The sequence below is a fragment of the Eucyclogobius newberryi genome, unplaced genomic scaffold, assembly GCF_026437365.1.
Source record: "Eucyclogobius newberryi isolate DKJ021-1_F unplaced genomic scaffold, fEucNew1.0.hap1 SCAF_19, whole genome shotgun sequence".
Taxonomy (NCBI): Eukaryota; Metazoa; Chordata; class Actinopteri; order Gobiiformes; family Gobiidae; genus Eucyclogobius; species Eucyclogobius newberryi.
In genome coordinates, this window is record NW_027315823.1 from 677268 (window position 1) to 693150 (window position 15883).

The 15883-nt window shown below is 43.8% G+C and overlaps 1 protein-coding gene across 2 annotated transcripts in view; it reads right to left on the reverse strand.

The window, feature by feature from the left end:
- The window catches only part of mtss1 (MTSS I-BAR domain containing 1), a 63477-nt gene that overhangs the window by 31144 nt on the left and 16450 nt on the right, over positions 1-15883 (reverse strand). For both annotated transcript variants that reach the window (XM_072451428.1, XM_072451429.1), the window contains exons 2-3: positions 13673-13734; positions 8521-8594 (exon numbers count right to left, since the gene is read on the reverse strand). In XM_072451428.1, coding sequence (XP_072307529.1) covers positions 8521-8594; positions 13673-13734 — 136 coding nt within the window. The remainder of the gene's footprint in view (positions 1-8520; positions 8595-13672; positions 13735-15883) is intronic.

Here is a 15883-nt window from a genome sequence, read left to right on the forward strand (position 1 = left end):
CAGGGTTTATTCTGTTTACAGTGTCATTCAAGGACATTTATGTTGACCTCAATGCACATTTAGCTGGATATATTTTATGGATTAATGGACCACAAATGTATTACTTTTTGTTACTTTTGTTACCTTTTTCTGCTCGACAAATCTGACATTTCAGGATTACAAGCACGAACCAATCAAAACACAAACTAATGAGGGAACTCCATCATAAACAAATATGTGCATGTGATTATTGATTTGTTAACCTCATGGAGAAGGCGGCCTCTGTTACACGGGCGGCCCGGGCTTCTTATGTTATGCATCCTTTAAATAAACCCTTTTCCTCAGACTGTCCTTCGGCTGGCAGTCAGTTCTTAGTCTTGTGATTCGCGTTTCAAAGCCTCATGATGTTGTGCGCGTCAGCTGTTCCCTGTTACCGCGGTGACAGATCACATGACTTCAGCCCAGAGACGCACAAAGTGGAGTCAGCTGAGTCAGAAAAGGTTTATTGCCATTGTCAATAAACAAAATTCACAAACATAAGAATTTGCTTTGGTAAAAAACATAAAACAATCATAAAAAAAATCTTCCGCACTTTTCGGGCTGTAAAAGGCTCTTGAATAAAAGCAGCGCACATGAAATTTACGAGGAAAATAGAAATTGTACATACACGGGCCGCACCGGTCGTTAAGCCGCAGGTGCCCATGTAACAGGAGATGTTTACACAGAGATATAGTACAAGGTCGTGATGCGTCTTTTGAACCGGGGCCTCGCTGCGCCGCGGGTCTAATTAGACTAATTCCTCCGTAAATATGAGTTGGATTGTAATAAAACACAGCATTTTGGAGCTTAACAAACAAAGAACACATTACAGCTGTGCCTACTGTCCCCTCTCTCTCTACTGTCCCTACGGTCCCCTCTCTCGCTACTGTCCATACTGTCCCCTCTCTCTCTACTGTCCCCTCTGTCCCTACGGTCCCCTACTATCCCCTCTGTCCCCTCTGTCCTTGATGACTCTGTGTGAGCTGATTGACCTGTGTCCGTGACTTCACATCTGGTTCATCTGCTCCTGAGCTCGTACTTATCGAGTGAGTGTTCCGTTGTAATATGAGATATTTACACAGAAATATGTTCCACGGTCGTGAGCCAGGGTTGTCTTTTGACCCGTGGGGCAGGTCGGACCAAGAAAGTCTCATTTCAATGCGGCAGGTTCTAAACTGCAGACTTCCGTATACCGCACGTCTTTGCGTTTCGCCGCATCTAGATTCACCCATTTCTTTGTGAATATGAGTCTGATTGTAATAAAACACCGTGTTTTGAGCTTAAACTATAGAACATACAGTGACCACTGTCGTCCTCTTCTACAGTGTGTCACATGCTTGCGCTTTCTGCTAAAAGTGAGGGGAAAAGTAGCAGCTTAAAGTCCGAAAAGTACTGTATATGGAATCAAAAAGGAAGAAAAACAATTTAAATTTACTAGAAGATAAAAAAAAAAGTAAATAGGCTGATCTCAGGTCTGATGTATAATGACACGAGCCGACAGGGGGCTAGTCACACCGGGTCTCTCTAACTGCACTGAATCAGAATGAAACAAGGGTCAGAAAAACAGGGAGCGTCACAATAAAGGACAAGAGCCATGTTTGAATTGGCCCCAATACCCCAGACAGGTTTGATTTAGAGCAGTTCTTTTAATGGCAGAGTGTGTCTCCCTAATCAGGTCTGATACATGAACAACACCCAAATATTTGACCTGAATTGTACTTTTAATCATGAGGTCAATCTGAGCCATTCACACGACATTTAGGCAAATCAGATATTTTTTGGGCCCATATGTGACCTGTATCTGACCCAGGCCACTGTCAAATGGAAATAAATCCGTACATTAATAATGCGTCTGAACGTTCACGTCCCCAGATCTGACCTGAACGTCATTAATGGACAACATTTCCAGGATAAACGTCACAATTCTGAGTGAAAGCGCCAGAAAACAACAGAGGAAGCAATGCAGACGAAGGAGCCGAAAGCCGTCAGTGGAAGAAACAAGACGTTTGTGACCTAATCAATACGAGTGATCAGTGACAAATCGATCCAGGCTAAAATAGAGGCTTCGTCGCATAATCTGTCAATATTTGAGGAGATTGTGAAGGAGATGACCGTACTTTTTCTTGATTTATTTCACATCTCTGCCCCGTGTTTCAACTTCTCTTTATGACACATTATACACTGGAAATAATAACACTTTGGGTCTCGACTCCAGTGCCATACATCGTTAAACAGGAAGTGGCTGATGCTAACCTGTGCTAGCTTTGTAGCCACATACAAGTGACACTGTAAATACAGCGGTTTCATTTAATTTCAGTCTGTGTTCTCTCTTGTCCAATCATCTCGTGCTGAAGCCTTCTGGGAGCCAAAAGCTAGTACTTCTCGTGGGTGTGAGTATCCATGACGACGCGAGATGAGACGTGCAGGAGGCAAACTTTGAGATGTGAGCCCCGACTGTAATACTGTGCAGAGAACAGGAGACGGGGCAGTGGAGAGGGGACTTCCTGTTGTGATTTTGGGTCTTACAATAATACACTGAATTCAACTACTGAATCAAGAAGAAAATAAAACAAGCAAATGATAAATAGAATAGCCTAGATGACAATGTACAAAACCTATAACATATTCAACTAAAATAGACTAAGCCCATAGGCATGACAGGCGTTATAAATAGCATATTAAATTGGCATATTAAAATGAGCTTATCTTAAGACCAGTTCCAGTGACTTCAATTAAAATATATACAAATAAAAACAAATTAAGATGTTACTATATAAAGACTCAGGGATTACACAGACTCGTTTTTATAAATATATTCCATACATTTATCAGGATCATAAATGTATAACAACAAGAACACTGAGAAATATTATAACGCAATAATGATGTCTAGAACTCTTTGTGCCAGTGACATATCTGGTTGCGCCACAATGTGTTTGGCAACTGTTACGCAACGCTGGTGATTCCAAAGTATGAGTAATATGGTTAGAAATAGTTTTATTTTCGTGCAGGAAGAATGCGGCATCAGACGATTTAGATAATAGAAATACTAGCTTTCTACTTTCTCCTTTTATTCTAGAAGCTCAGCCCGGTGGTGCTGTTGTTAGGGCGACAGGGCGATAGAAGGTGACATTGTGATTCAGTATTGCAGCTTTCTCCACTCCTTCCACCCATCGGTCGGCTCTGAGTAAGTGCAAAGTGGATCACGGTAGCAATCGGCATTTTTAAATGTGTGCCAAGCTCTGTGATGCTGCTGAAAAGTATGTTGCTGTGGCTGATGAGAAGCAATGAAAGTAAAAGATTAGTCTAACGAGAGAGTAAATGACGAGGGGAAATGTGGGTTAAAGCTCTTAAAAGGTCATTTTGCATTATATGTGATCTTTAAGGTGTGAACTAAAGGCACAGGGTCAAATGTTGCGTTTGAGAAGAGGGGAACAGCATGAGAGCACTGCCACTTCAGCATAATTTGCCCTGTTAAATGAGCAGAGATTCATGATTTGAGCACATTTTATGCTAACAAAACAAGAATTACAAATTAAATTTGAAAGAAATATCATATTTTGAGAACTCTCATATCCAGAAGCAAAAAAAGGTCTAAAACAGGACTAAACCAGGATTGAATCAGGTCAAAACCAGGCCTAAAGTCTAAACATACATACTATCCTGAGGAGACACTTAATAGTTGTGTCAGAACTTTAGCGCCGAGTGGAGTGTGGATGAGTGTAGATGAGTGTGACTGAACAGCTGACAGAACAAACACTCAATCACACAATAAACTCTGCATCTGGAGAGTACTTCACAATCTTTTCAGGGATTCAATGACACAAAGATGGGTTAAACTTATAATCATTTTCATCCGATTGTTTCCATGGTTCTGAGCATCCAAATTATTCACTGCTAAAACGTTATAAGCGCTTCTTACTTCTACAGTTTAGTTTCCTAACAGTGTTTGAGTAATCCTGTCCTGTCCTGAGTGAGTGTTTTCACCTTCCCCTGAGCTCTAAAATGTCATGTGGCTGCTTTTCCAAAATAAAAACATGTAATTGACAATCTGCTGCTTGTTACAGTGCAATGTCACTATGAATGGGCGGGGCTTATCAGTTCTGAAGTTTTTCAACAGGAAGTCAACAGGCCTGTTGTTTGGGTGATTGTAGGCTTCTGTTAACCCTGGTGATGGTTGTGCAGAATGCTCCATCGTGCACGTCTGCGCTGTGGCGCCTGCGCTGTGGCGCCTGCGCTGTGGCGCCTGCGCTGTGGCGCCTGCGCTGTGGCGCCTGCAGTGAGTATTTACTAACATTCATTGAATGAGATTAATTTAAAGCCAAGAGCATCGGAAGTTTGCACTCAAAACTTGAGCCGAGTCTGACGGCAGAACATGGGGAAAGTTTTCTTCAGGCAGAGGGTGTGAAATCATGAAACGGTTCATGGCATGAGCACGAAATGTAAAATGCAGCTACTGTGGCCACTTAAGCCCTTTTGCGGTTTTAGTGATGTGCAGTTTAGTGCAATGCAGCAGTTACCGCGACAACCTGGGCAAGTCATTGAAAGATTGACAGATCGAGTCATGTGAAATCGTCACTTAACCAAGGTTTTTGAACGGAGGTCCACAGATCATGTCAGTAATAACATGTGGTCAGACTTTGGAGTACAACATTGGAATATTATTTGTGTTAAATGGCACAGATTAAAAGTCTGTATAGTTCATGTTCATGAAATCATTACTAAAAGACATTTTTACTTTGTTTTTGGAAAGACAAGATCTATCAATATAAGATTATTATTTATTTTTTCTCATATGGCCCAGACCAAGTTTTAGATCCAGTCTTGTGATCCACACTTGTACGTGACACAGTCTGTGATCCACACTTGTACGTGACACAGTCTGTGATCCACACTTGTACGTGACACAGTCTGTGATCCACACTTGTACGTGACACAGTCGGTGATCCACACTTGTACGTGACACAGTCGGTGATCCACACTTGTACGTGACACAGTCTGTGATCCACACTTGTACGTGACACAGTCGGTGATCCACACTTGTACATGACACAGTCTGTGATCCACACTTGTACATGACACAGTCTGTGATCCACACTTGTACATGACACAGTCTGTGATCCACACTTGTACGTGACACAGTCTGTGATCCACACTTGTACATGACACAGTCTGTGATCCACACTTGTACGTGACAGTCGGTGATCCACACTTGTACGTGACACAGTCTGTGATCCACACTTGTACGTGACACAGTCGGTGATCCACACTTGTACATGACACAGTCTGTGATCCACACTTGTACATGACACAGTCTGTGATCCACACTTGTACGTGACACAGTCGGTGATCCACACTTGTACGTGACACAGTCTGTGATCCACACTTGTACGTGACACAGTCTGTGATCCACACTTGTACGTGACACAGTCTGTGATCCACACTTGTACGTGACACAGTCTGTGATCCACACTTGTACATGACACAGTCTGTGATCCACACTTGTACGTGACACAGTCTGTGATCCACACTTGTACGTGACACAGTCGGTGATCCACACTTGTACGTGACACAGTCTGTGATCCACACTTGTACGTGACACAGTCTGTGATCCACACTTGTACGTGACACAGTCTGTGATCCACACTTGTACATGACACAGTCTGTGATCCACACTTGTACATGACAGTCTGTGATCCACACTTGTACATGACACAGTCTGTGATCCACACTTGTACATGACACAGTCTGTGATCCACACTTGTACATGACACAGTCTGTGATCCACACTTGTACGTGACACAGTCGGTGATCCACACTTGTACGTGACACAGTCTGTGATCCACACTTGTACATGACACAGTCTGTGATCCACACTTGTACGTGACACAGTCTGTGATCCACACTTGTACGTGACACAGTCGGTGATCCACACTTGTACGTGCCACAGTCTGTGATCCACACTTGTACGTGACACAGTCTGTGATCCACACTTGTACGTGACACAGTCTGTGATCCACACTTGTACGTGACACAGTCGGTGATCCACACTTGTACGTGACACAGTCTGTGATCCACACTTGTACGTGACACAGTCTGTGATCCACACTTGTACGTGACACAGTCTGTGATCCACACTTGTACGTGACACAGTCTGTGATCCACACTTGTACGTGACACAGTCTGTGATCCACACTTGTACGTGACACAGTCTGTGATCCACACTTGTACGTGACACAGTCTGTGATCCACACTTGTACGTGACACAGTCTGTGATCCACACTTGTACGTGACACAGTCTGTGATCCACACTTGTACGTGACACAGTCTGTGATCCACACTTGTACGTGACACAGTCTGTGATCCACACTTGTACATGACACAGTCGGTGATCCACACTTGTACATGACACAGTCGGTGATCCACACTTGTACATGACACAGTCTGTGATCCATGACACAGTCTGTGATCCACACTTGTACGTGACACAGTCTGTGATCCACACTTGTACGTGACAGTCTGTGATCCACACTTGTACATGACAGTCTGTGATCCACACTTGTACGTGACACAGTCGGTGATCCACACTTGTACGTGACACAGTCGGTGATCCACACTTGTACATGACACAGTCTGTGATCCACACTTGTACGTGACAGTCGGTGATCCACACTTGTACGTGACACAGTCTGTGATCCACACTTGTACGTGACAGTCGGTGATCCACACTTGTACGACACAGTCTGTGATCCACACTTGTACGTGACACAGTCTGTGATCCACACTTGTACGTGACACAGTCGGTGATCCACACTTGTACGTGACAGTCGGTGATCCACACTTGTACATGACACAGTCGGTGATCCACACTTGTACGTGACACAGTCTGTGATCCACACTTGTACATGACACAGTCTGTGATCCACACTTGTACATGACAGTCTGTGATCCACACTTGTACGTGACACAGTCTGTGATCCACACTTGTACGTGACACAGTCGGTGATCCACACTTGTACGTGACACAGTCTGTGATCCACACTTGTACATGACACAGTCTGTGATCCACACTTGTACGTGACACAGTCGGTGATCCACACTTGTACATGACACAGTCTGTGATCCACACTTGTACGTGACACAGTCTGTGATCCACACTTGTACGTGACACAGTCTGTGATCCACACTTGTACGTGACACAGTCTGTGATCCACACTTGTACATGACACAGTCTGTGATCCACACTTGTACGTGACACAGTCTGTGATCCACACTTGTACGTGACACAGTCGGTGATCCACACTTGTACGTGACACAGTCTGTGATCCACACTTGTACGTGACACAGTCTGTGATCCACACTTGTACGTGACACAGTCTGTGATCCACACTTGTACATGACACAGTCTGTGATCCACACTTGTACATGACAGTCTGTGATCCACACTTGTACATGACACAGTCTGTGATCCACACTTGTACATGACACAGTCTGTGATCCACACTTGTACATGACACAGTCTGTGATCCACACTTGTACATGACACAGTCTGTGATCCACACTTGTACGTGACACAGTCGGTGATCCACACTTGTACATGACACAGTCTGTGATCCACACTTGTACATGACACAGTCTGTGATCCACACTTGTACGTGACACAGTCTGTGATCCACACTTGTACGTGACACAGTCGGTGATCCACACTTGTACATGACACAGTCTGTGATCCACACTTGTACGTGACACAGTCGGTGATCCACACTTGTACATGACACAGTCTGTGATCCACACTTGTACATGACACAGTCTGTGATCCACACTTGTACGTGACACAGTCGGTGATCCACACTTGTACATGACACAGTCTGTGATCCACACTTGTACATGACACAGTCTGTGATCCACACTTGTACGTGACACAGTCTGTGATCCACACTTGTACATGACACAGTCTGTGATCCACACTTGTACGTGACACAGTCTGTGATCCACACTTGTACGTGACACAGTCTGTGATCCACACTTGTACATGACACAGTCTGTGATCCACACTTGTACGTGACACAGTCGGTGATCCACACTTGTACATGACACAGTCTGTGATCCACACTTGTACATGACACAGTCTGTGATCCACACTTGTACATGACACAGTCTGTGATCCACACTTGTACGTGACACAGTCGGTGATCCACACTTGTACGTGACACAGTCTGTGATCCACACTTGTACATAACAGTTGGTTGTTGCTGCTGTTTACTTGCTGAGCAGTGACTGAGACGTGACAGAGCAGGTAGGACTCTGGGGAGTGGCTCTGATTCACACGGGGAGCTTCCTCTTAATCCAACTCCTGATCTTACGTAACCACCACAAGCACGCACAGCAGTTTAGTAACAGCCATCAGTCCACACATCGACCGCAGGAAGAGTTTAGGGCAGAGATGATAAAACGTCTTACAAATGCATCACTCACTTGCTCAGTTCAAAACCTTTTGCTTACCTCTTGTTCCAGTCGCCATGTCGGCCACTTTCTGAAATGCGTCTAAAAATGCTCCCGTCACTAAGATGGTAGTCCTGGGACAGAAAAACACAGTGAAAAAGAGAGAATTAGTCCATGCTCATGTATGAATGTAGTATGAGAGTGAATGTGAACTTTTCTACTAACTTAAGACTGCCTAAAGTTAATAAAGTGACAATAATCCAACAGGAATAAAAGCTCGACCGATGTATCGGTTTGGCAATTTTTTGTGGTCGACCAAAATATATTTGATAGCATAAGACGTGTTCAGATATTTGGATGTAAGGGGATGTACATTTATCATCATAATACATCATATAAGGCCATTTTGGTTTATTGTCATTTTTCTGACTTTAAGACGCTACTTTTTTCCCACACTTAGAACCCTGCGGTCTTTACAACAGTGCGTCTAGTTTATAGATTTTTACTGGCAAACGGCCACCGAGGGCACTCCAGCAGGAAGCACGAGCATCTGAAACACTGTAGAAGACGCCAGGGGACACGTAATTGTTCTCTGTATTTTACGCTTCAAAACGCTGTGTGTTTTATTACATTATCAGACTCATATTCACAGAGAAATTAGTCAAATGAACCTGCAACATTGAAATGAGACTTTCTTGGCTCGACCTGAAAAAAAGACAGCCCTGCATCACTACCATGGGCCATCTTTCTGTGTAAATATCTCATGTTACAACGTAACACTCACTCGATGAACCAGATGTGAAGACACAGACACAGGTCAATCAGCTCACGCAGAGCAGGCTTTTAGATAGGGGGTCATCTTCCCGTATTTTGGACGGGGTATTTTGAAATGTGGACGGGCATTTTCGATTACGCCGTCTGGCGTAAATTACGGCGCTCGTTTCCGGCGTACGGCATAACGTCAGACGCGCCCAGCGTTAAAAGCGCCACTATACGCAATTTCCATAATCTTTTTAAGTACTTTTTATTAGTCCGGACAATGCCGAAGCTACTCGTATTTTGCAGGACAGAGGGGACAGGAAGGACAGAGGGGAGAGTAGGGACAGAGGGGACAGAAAGGACAGCTGTGATGTGTTTTCTGTTTGTTAAGCTTCAAAATTATGTGTTTTATTACAATCCAACTCATATTTGATGAGAAATGAGTCTAAATAGGTCAGCTGTGCGGCGGGTGCGCAGCGAGACCCCTGGATCAAAAGGCAACCGCCGTACATATAGTACTACCATTGAATAGGCCACGCCCACCCCGCCCTGTATATTAAATTATGCAGCGCTAATCACTGATCGTCAAAACGAGTGTCTTCATTAAACCTGTTCAGCTCCATAAGAAACCACTGTTTTATAGAAATCCAGTCCATGTTGTGTCTCTGGCTTTTTTGGAGCCGACACAGAGGCAGGTTACGGTTAATGCATTTATAGTTATATACACCGTACTTTCGGGCTATAGAGCGCTCCTGAATAAAATCCGCTCCAATGAAATCTACAAAAAAATTTTGGGTACATATACCTGTCAACAAGCCGCAGGTGCCCACGTTGTAATACGAGATATTTACACATATAATACACGGTAGAGGAAAGACTATTGAATTTACATTTAGTGTTAATGTAAATCTGAAGTTGTTTTTATCTGGATGTAGGGATGGGGCAAACATATCTTCAGATATCAGAGATATTGGAGGGTTTTCACAGATCTCAGTATCAGCGGTGGGCTCGATGTGTTCAGGGGGATACAAGTATCAACTCTGGACAGTTGGTTCTTCTGGACTGGTCAGCTGACTGGCTGCACTTTGTTTGGGACATGTAGACCTGTGGTTTGTCACATCTGAGGATATTTGCACCAAAGGAACGTTATTGTTCCTGGACCTTTTTGATCAGTACCAAATAGGAAGTGCCCCGCCCTGGGCCACTGACGGAGAGGTTTCTGGTTTGATCCCTGATATTGTGTAAAAGTGTTATAAGCGGTGGACAGTTCGTTGTTGATTATGCCTATTGAACTTCCTTCTGGGCGGTCTCCTCACAGACGATGAGGTCATGTGAAGATCCAGTCACCTGATCTACTCTGTCAGTGCCATGCTTCATCTGAGCTTCTGAAACACAACACATGAACCACACAAAAGCACCATTCAAGCAGGTAAAGCAGTGTCCGCTTACACTCGGCCTGGCCCTCCACAATAAAAGCCTAATAGATCGCCATTGATGTATTTGGGAATGGAAAAAAGATCCAGTTACATTATTGTGAAATTGTACCAGAGAATGTGATTAAGAGTTGGAGCCGCCTTCCACGGTCTGTTTGTGCCAGAGTCTGTTTGTGCCAGAGTCTGTTTGTGCCAGAGTCTGTTTGTGCCAGAGTCTGTTTGTGCCAGAGTCTGTTTGTGCCAGAGTCTGTTTGTGCCAGAGTCTGTTTGTGCCAGAGTCTGTTTGTGCCAGAGTCTGTTTGTGCCAGAGTCTGTTTGTGCCAGAGTCTGTTTGTGCCAGAGTCTGTTTGTGCCAGAGTCTGTTTGTGCCAGAGTCTGTTTGTGCCAGAGTCTGTTTGTGCCAGAGTCTGTTTGTGCCAGAGTCTGTTTGTGCCAGAGTCTGTTTGTGCCAGAGTCTGTTTGTGCCAGAGTCTGTTTGTGCCAGAGTCTGTTTGTACCAGAGTCTGTTTGTGCCAGAGTCTGTTTGTACCAGAGTCTGTTTGTGCCAGAGTCTGTTTGTGCCAGAGTCTGTTTGTACCAGAGTCTGTTTGTGCCAGAGTCTGTTTGTACCAGAGTCTGTTTGTGCCAGAGTCTGTTTGTGCCAGAGTCTGTTTGTGCCAGAGTCTGTTTGTGCCAGAGTCTGTTTGTGCCAGAGTCTGTTTGTGCCAGAGTCTGTTTGTGCCAGCCAGGTCTTATCAAACAACAAGTGACCCTTCATCAGATAATCCAATGTGTTATGGAAGGCTCGCTGAATAGAAGACACTTCAAAAACACAATCAGAACGAGAGGTTTATGTGGTTGGTCAAGTATGCTGAGACCCATCACCAGGACGCCAGCCTTTGTTCAGCCTGGTTCTTCTGGAGGATTTGAGAGCTTTGTACAAACCCCTGGTGAGAGTTCATCTGTCTGGACTGGCCAGTGCTCAGAACCAAATACACGTAGAGGCGATTATTTTAAACGCAGTGTTACAGCAACGAAATTAAACTTTCTGGAGATGGAAACTCAAAAAAATAGAAATAGAAAACCATCCTTTGGAACAGTCTCCATGGACACAGCAAAGTTGTGGGCCATACTGAGGAATATTAGAGCTACAGGAACATCATTGGCGTGGAAACAAACAGGCCAAGTATGAGTCAGGTTTACGCCGCTCTGAATGGGAGCATTTTGTCGCTTGCAGAGTTAAAACCATGGGCGGAGCCAGGCCCTGGCTTTGAGCATTGGGTTGGAACGCAGGGGACCAGGATTCGAATCCAGCAGTGGCTTTAATTCTCTTTACCCGTTTCATTGGTTATTTTTGTTGAACTGATGTATGATTGGCTGCATGTAGAAAGTGGGCGGGAGCGTAGGAAGTGCGCGGTGTTTACAGCACATCATGCAATCTGACCAATTTGGCCTTTTCTATCATTTAACTGAGGTTTTGAAAAAAGTGAAGGGCATAAATAAGAGCAGATCGACTGGAAAAAAGAGACATTCAGAACATGTGCTGAAAAACAAAGTTTATCTAACGTAGAAGAGACGACAGCACATGATCGTTCAAACCATGAAGTCATTGTGGTTGTAGCAGTGGCTCAGGTTTTATTCATCTAAAAAGCAGAGAAACTACAGGACAAACAGCTCACTGAGGCAGGCGTCTGCTAAAGGTAAGACTGACTTTTACTTTCTATAAAGATCAGTCTAATTCTAAAACCGTCATTCATCCACATAGGGTTGACTAGCTTAAACAGCAGAGCATCAGTCTGTGGACATTAGAGTTGTGAGTTTGGGCCCTGTCAGGGGCATATTTGTTTTGTCACTGATTGTTTTAAAGAACACCAAGATGTACAATTTCTTGAATAACTAAATGCTGTTCTGTTCAAGGTTTTTTGGAGGGAGGAGCTCTCTCAGAAGGCAAAAAGTCTGTCTTTGCCTTTGGAGGGTCACTGTCTGTAACTGCACTAAAACCACATCATATTGGCCAGAATGAACCCCCTCCCTTTCTTTTTGGGCTAAGCCCCGGATGTTTAGAATGTCTGGCTCCGCCTCTGGTTAAAACGTTGTCATTTTTAAACCTTTTCACAATAAAAGCCCTTTGTGCAGCTCATTAATGCAGATGGTTTTATTTTGCAAGGGTTTAGTGGATGTTAGTGGAACTTAGACATCATATTGTGCACTGGAGGAACTTCTGAAAGGTTAAGGTCTAGACAACGCGCAGAGGATGTTTAAGGTTGTAGTAGTTGTCGGTCTGTCTGTTATATAATAGGTCAGGGCTGACCACTGTAAAGAGCAGCTTATCACAGTCCACTCAGCTTCTCATTTTACCCTCATAAACAACTGCTTTTAATCTTAAAAGTGAAAAATGACAACAAAAATGATTACTAGTTAAAAGATAAGCTGCAACCAATTTATTTTGCTCATTAATCTGATGATAATATCTCTGTATTCGTTAGTCCAATGAATATGTCATTTTTTACATTACTTGAGTCCAAATTGAAGCTAAACCGATGTAGCTTGTGGACATCTTAATAGGCGGCTACATGACATTTTAGAACTCTACAGGAGTCTTAATTTGACAAATAATCACACCAAGTACAGGAGTGCTTGAGCTTCAGTGGGAGGAAAATACAGAATGGACTCGAACATGAAGGAATCGATCAAACTTCAATTTTGGGCAAGATTTTTTCTAACGCCGAGTTTGAATAATAAGTCCCCTTTAAACCTTGCTATAAAAACTAACTGTACCTCTACACCAAAGTGTTCTGGTAAAGTCTTAGCAGAGCGTGGAGCGATCACAGAAACCAGAGCCACACATGAAGCTACTCGCGCAATTTTAGGCATATCAGCGTTTGAGTTTTTAGTGTTACCCTAAGTACACATGTATGCCATTTATCATGTACACTTTAAAGCAGGCTAACATCATCTCTGGTTACGCCAAAGCGGCAGATCTTATTTTCAGTTAACCGCATCTTTTTTTGAACCCCCCTCCTTGACCTTTGACCTCTCACCTGAGCTGTGACTGCAGTTTGGCTCCTTTGGTTACGAAGTCCTCCCACGTGGGATAACTGGCCTGTAAAACAGAGAAAAGCAGAACCGTTACAACATCATCGCAACAAGACCAAATCAAGATCTCAACATCTAAATACTCGTCTGGCTCTTATAGTTTGCCATTGTTATATAATTCATGACTTATGAACAAAATGAACCTGAGCTGCAGAAGAGTGTGACGCTAAGGGTTTGTGTGTGACAGTGGCAGCTCTGTGTTAGCAGCATTAGCTCCTAAACAAACCGCACGCCTTTGCTCTGCGTGAACACAGCCTGGAGGTCATTTTCAGCTTCAAATCAGTGACACGACTGAGGACTCTGGAGGGGTTTGATATAAGATAACAGAGCATCAGGGCTCGCGATGACACGTGTTAACGAAGCCTCAAGAAGTCCTGGTCCCGTGTCACATGTGGACGTCTCAGGTCCAGAGAACAGACAGGACACACAGCTGCGGACGCAGGGGGCTCTGGACGCGGGGGCGGGCTCTGGACGCCGGGGGCGGGCTCTGGACGCCGGGGGGCTCTGGGCATGTGAGCACCCTCTGCTCTGACGAGGGAGGCAGAGTGCGCGCGAGTCTCATAAAGTGAAGATCTGATTAACACAGCTTAAATAATGGTGATAGAAGCTCTTTAAAGATCAATAATGATCAATGATCATATAACTCTAATACGACTGTCACTGAAGGGGGAGGGGCTGTGTCGGTCCTGAGGAAAGCGGTGATGGTCCCAGTCCTGATGTTTGTCTGGAGCCCTGGTGTTTGTGATGATACATGTGACGTCTCTGATCAGGAGGACACGAGGACCTGACCAGGACAAAAACAAACTCTTTTCACACCAAACGACCTGAGCAGGTGATTTACACAGTTCTGTTGTAATAGTAAACCCCAGTGCAGTCTCATGTGCAAAAAGTAAAAAGTGCATAAAGTATGAAGAGTTTGGCTGTTCCCTCTGGATTGTGGAGACAGAGTCAGGAATGTGACAGGCTCAGGGCAAATGAACCTCCAACACTCCTGAGGCCAACGCTCCCAAACAACACCTTCTAACTCCTTTAGTATTATGCTCTTATTTGTAAAACTGTTCATTTATGTGTTTCACATGTCAAACTCCCGTGACACTCACACATGAACACAGGAGTTTGAGTTACTTCCCAACACGGCCCATAAACAAGAACATATCACAGCAGAGAATACTTTTGCAGCAATATTGGAATCTACAAAACAAATCTAAAAGCATAAGCGAGGGGTTTATAGTTACGAATACAAAGACTTAAATCATCTGAATGATAATGATTTTAAGAATATAGGGAACAAATTCCAATCAGAAGAGGCTTTGGAATGATCTGATGCTTCTTTGCAGATTTGTGGGACATAAAAAGTAACAGTGAGTGTTATTAAGTGAATATGTTACTGGAGTTAGAAATAGTTTGAAATACTGGGGACAAAAGAAATGGATTTAAAAGTGAATTGAATCCAATGCAGTCGTCGTCTGGTGCGTGGTTGTAACCGGATGAGTTTTTCAAATAAAATGCAATAGTGACTTTGATATGGACATTTAGGAATAAATCTAGAGAGTTGAAGACGGAGAAAGACAGTTCGAGCTGACGCAGAAGTGGACAGAAATCTACGGGAGACGAGCGATGAGATGAGCTCCGTTGCGCTAATAAACAAACGCACGTGTGTGTTGTATCAGTCCACACGGGGGAGCGCGCATGCGCGCTTCCACCTGCGTTCTCAAATCGCCGAAAAATCGTCCATTGCGCCTTTAAATGAGCGGGAAAGAGGGCTTAGCGTGGCGTAGGTTCTTTTTATTATTCAATCTATATGTGGTCTAAAAATTATGTTCAGGGTCCAGCCAAAGTCCAAGACATTTGATGGTCAGCTTTATGCATCATGGATGGACCAATCATAAATTGGATATGAAGGTCAAGTGAGTAATAGATCAGAGTACGATGTATAAATGGCAGTATCATCAGCATTAATATTTATATAACGGTTTGAGAAAACTTGAAGATCATTGGTAAAATGGAGAATAAAAGGGGGCCTAGAGTGGAACCTTGAGGTACCCCTTTGTCAATATTGAACACCATGTTTTGGTCTGGCTTTAGTTTTGATTTTGACTAGTTTGACATGTAAAAGTCATGACACTCTCTCTCTTTGTCCCAAGATACAAAGTGAA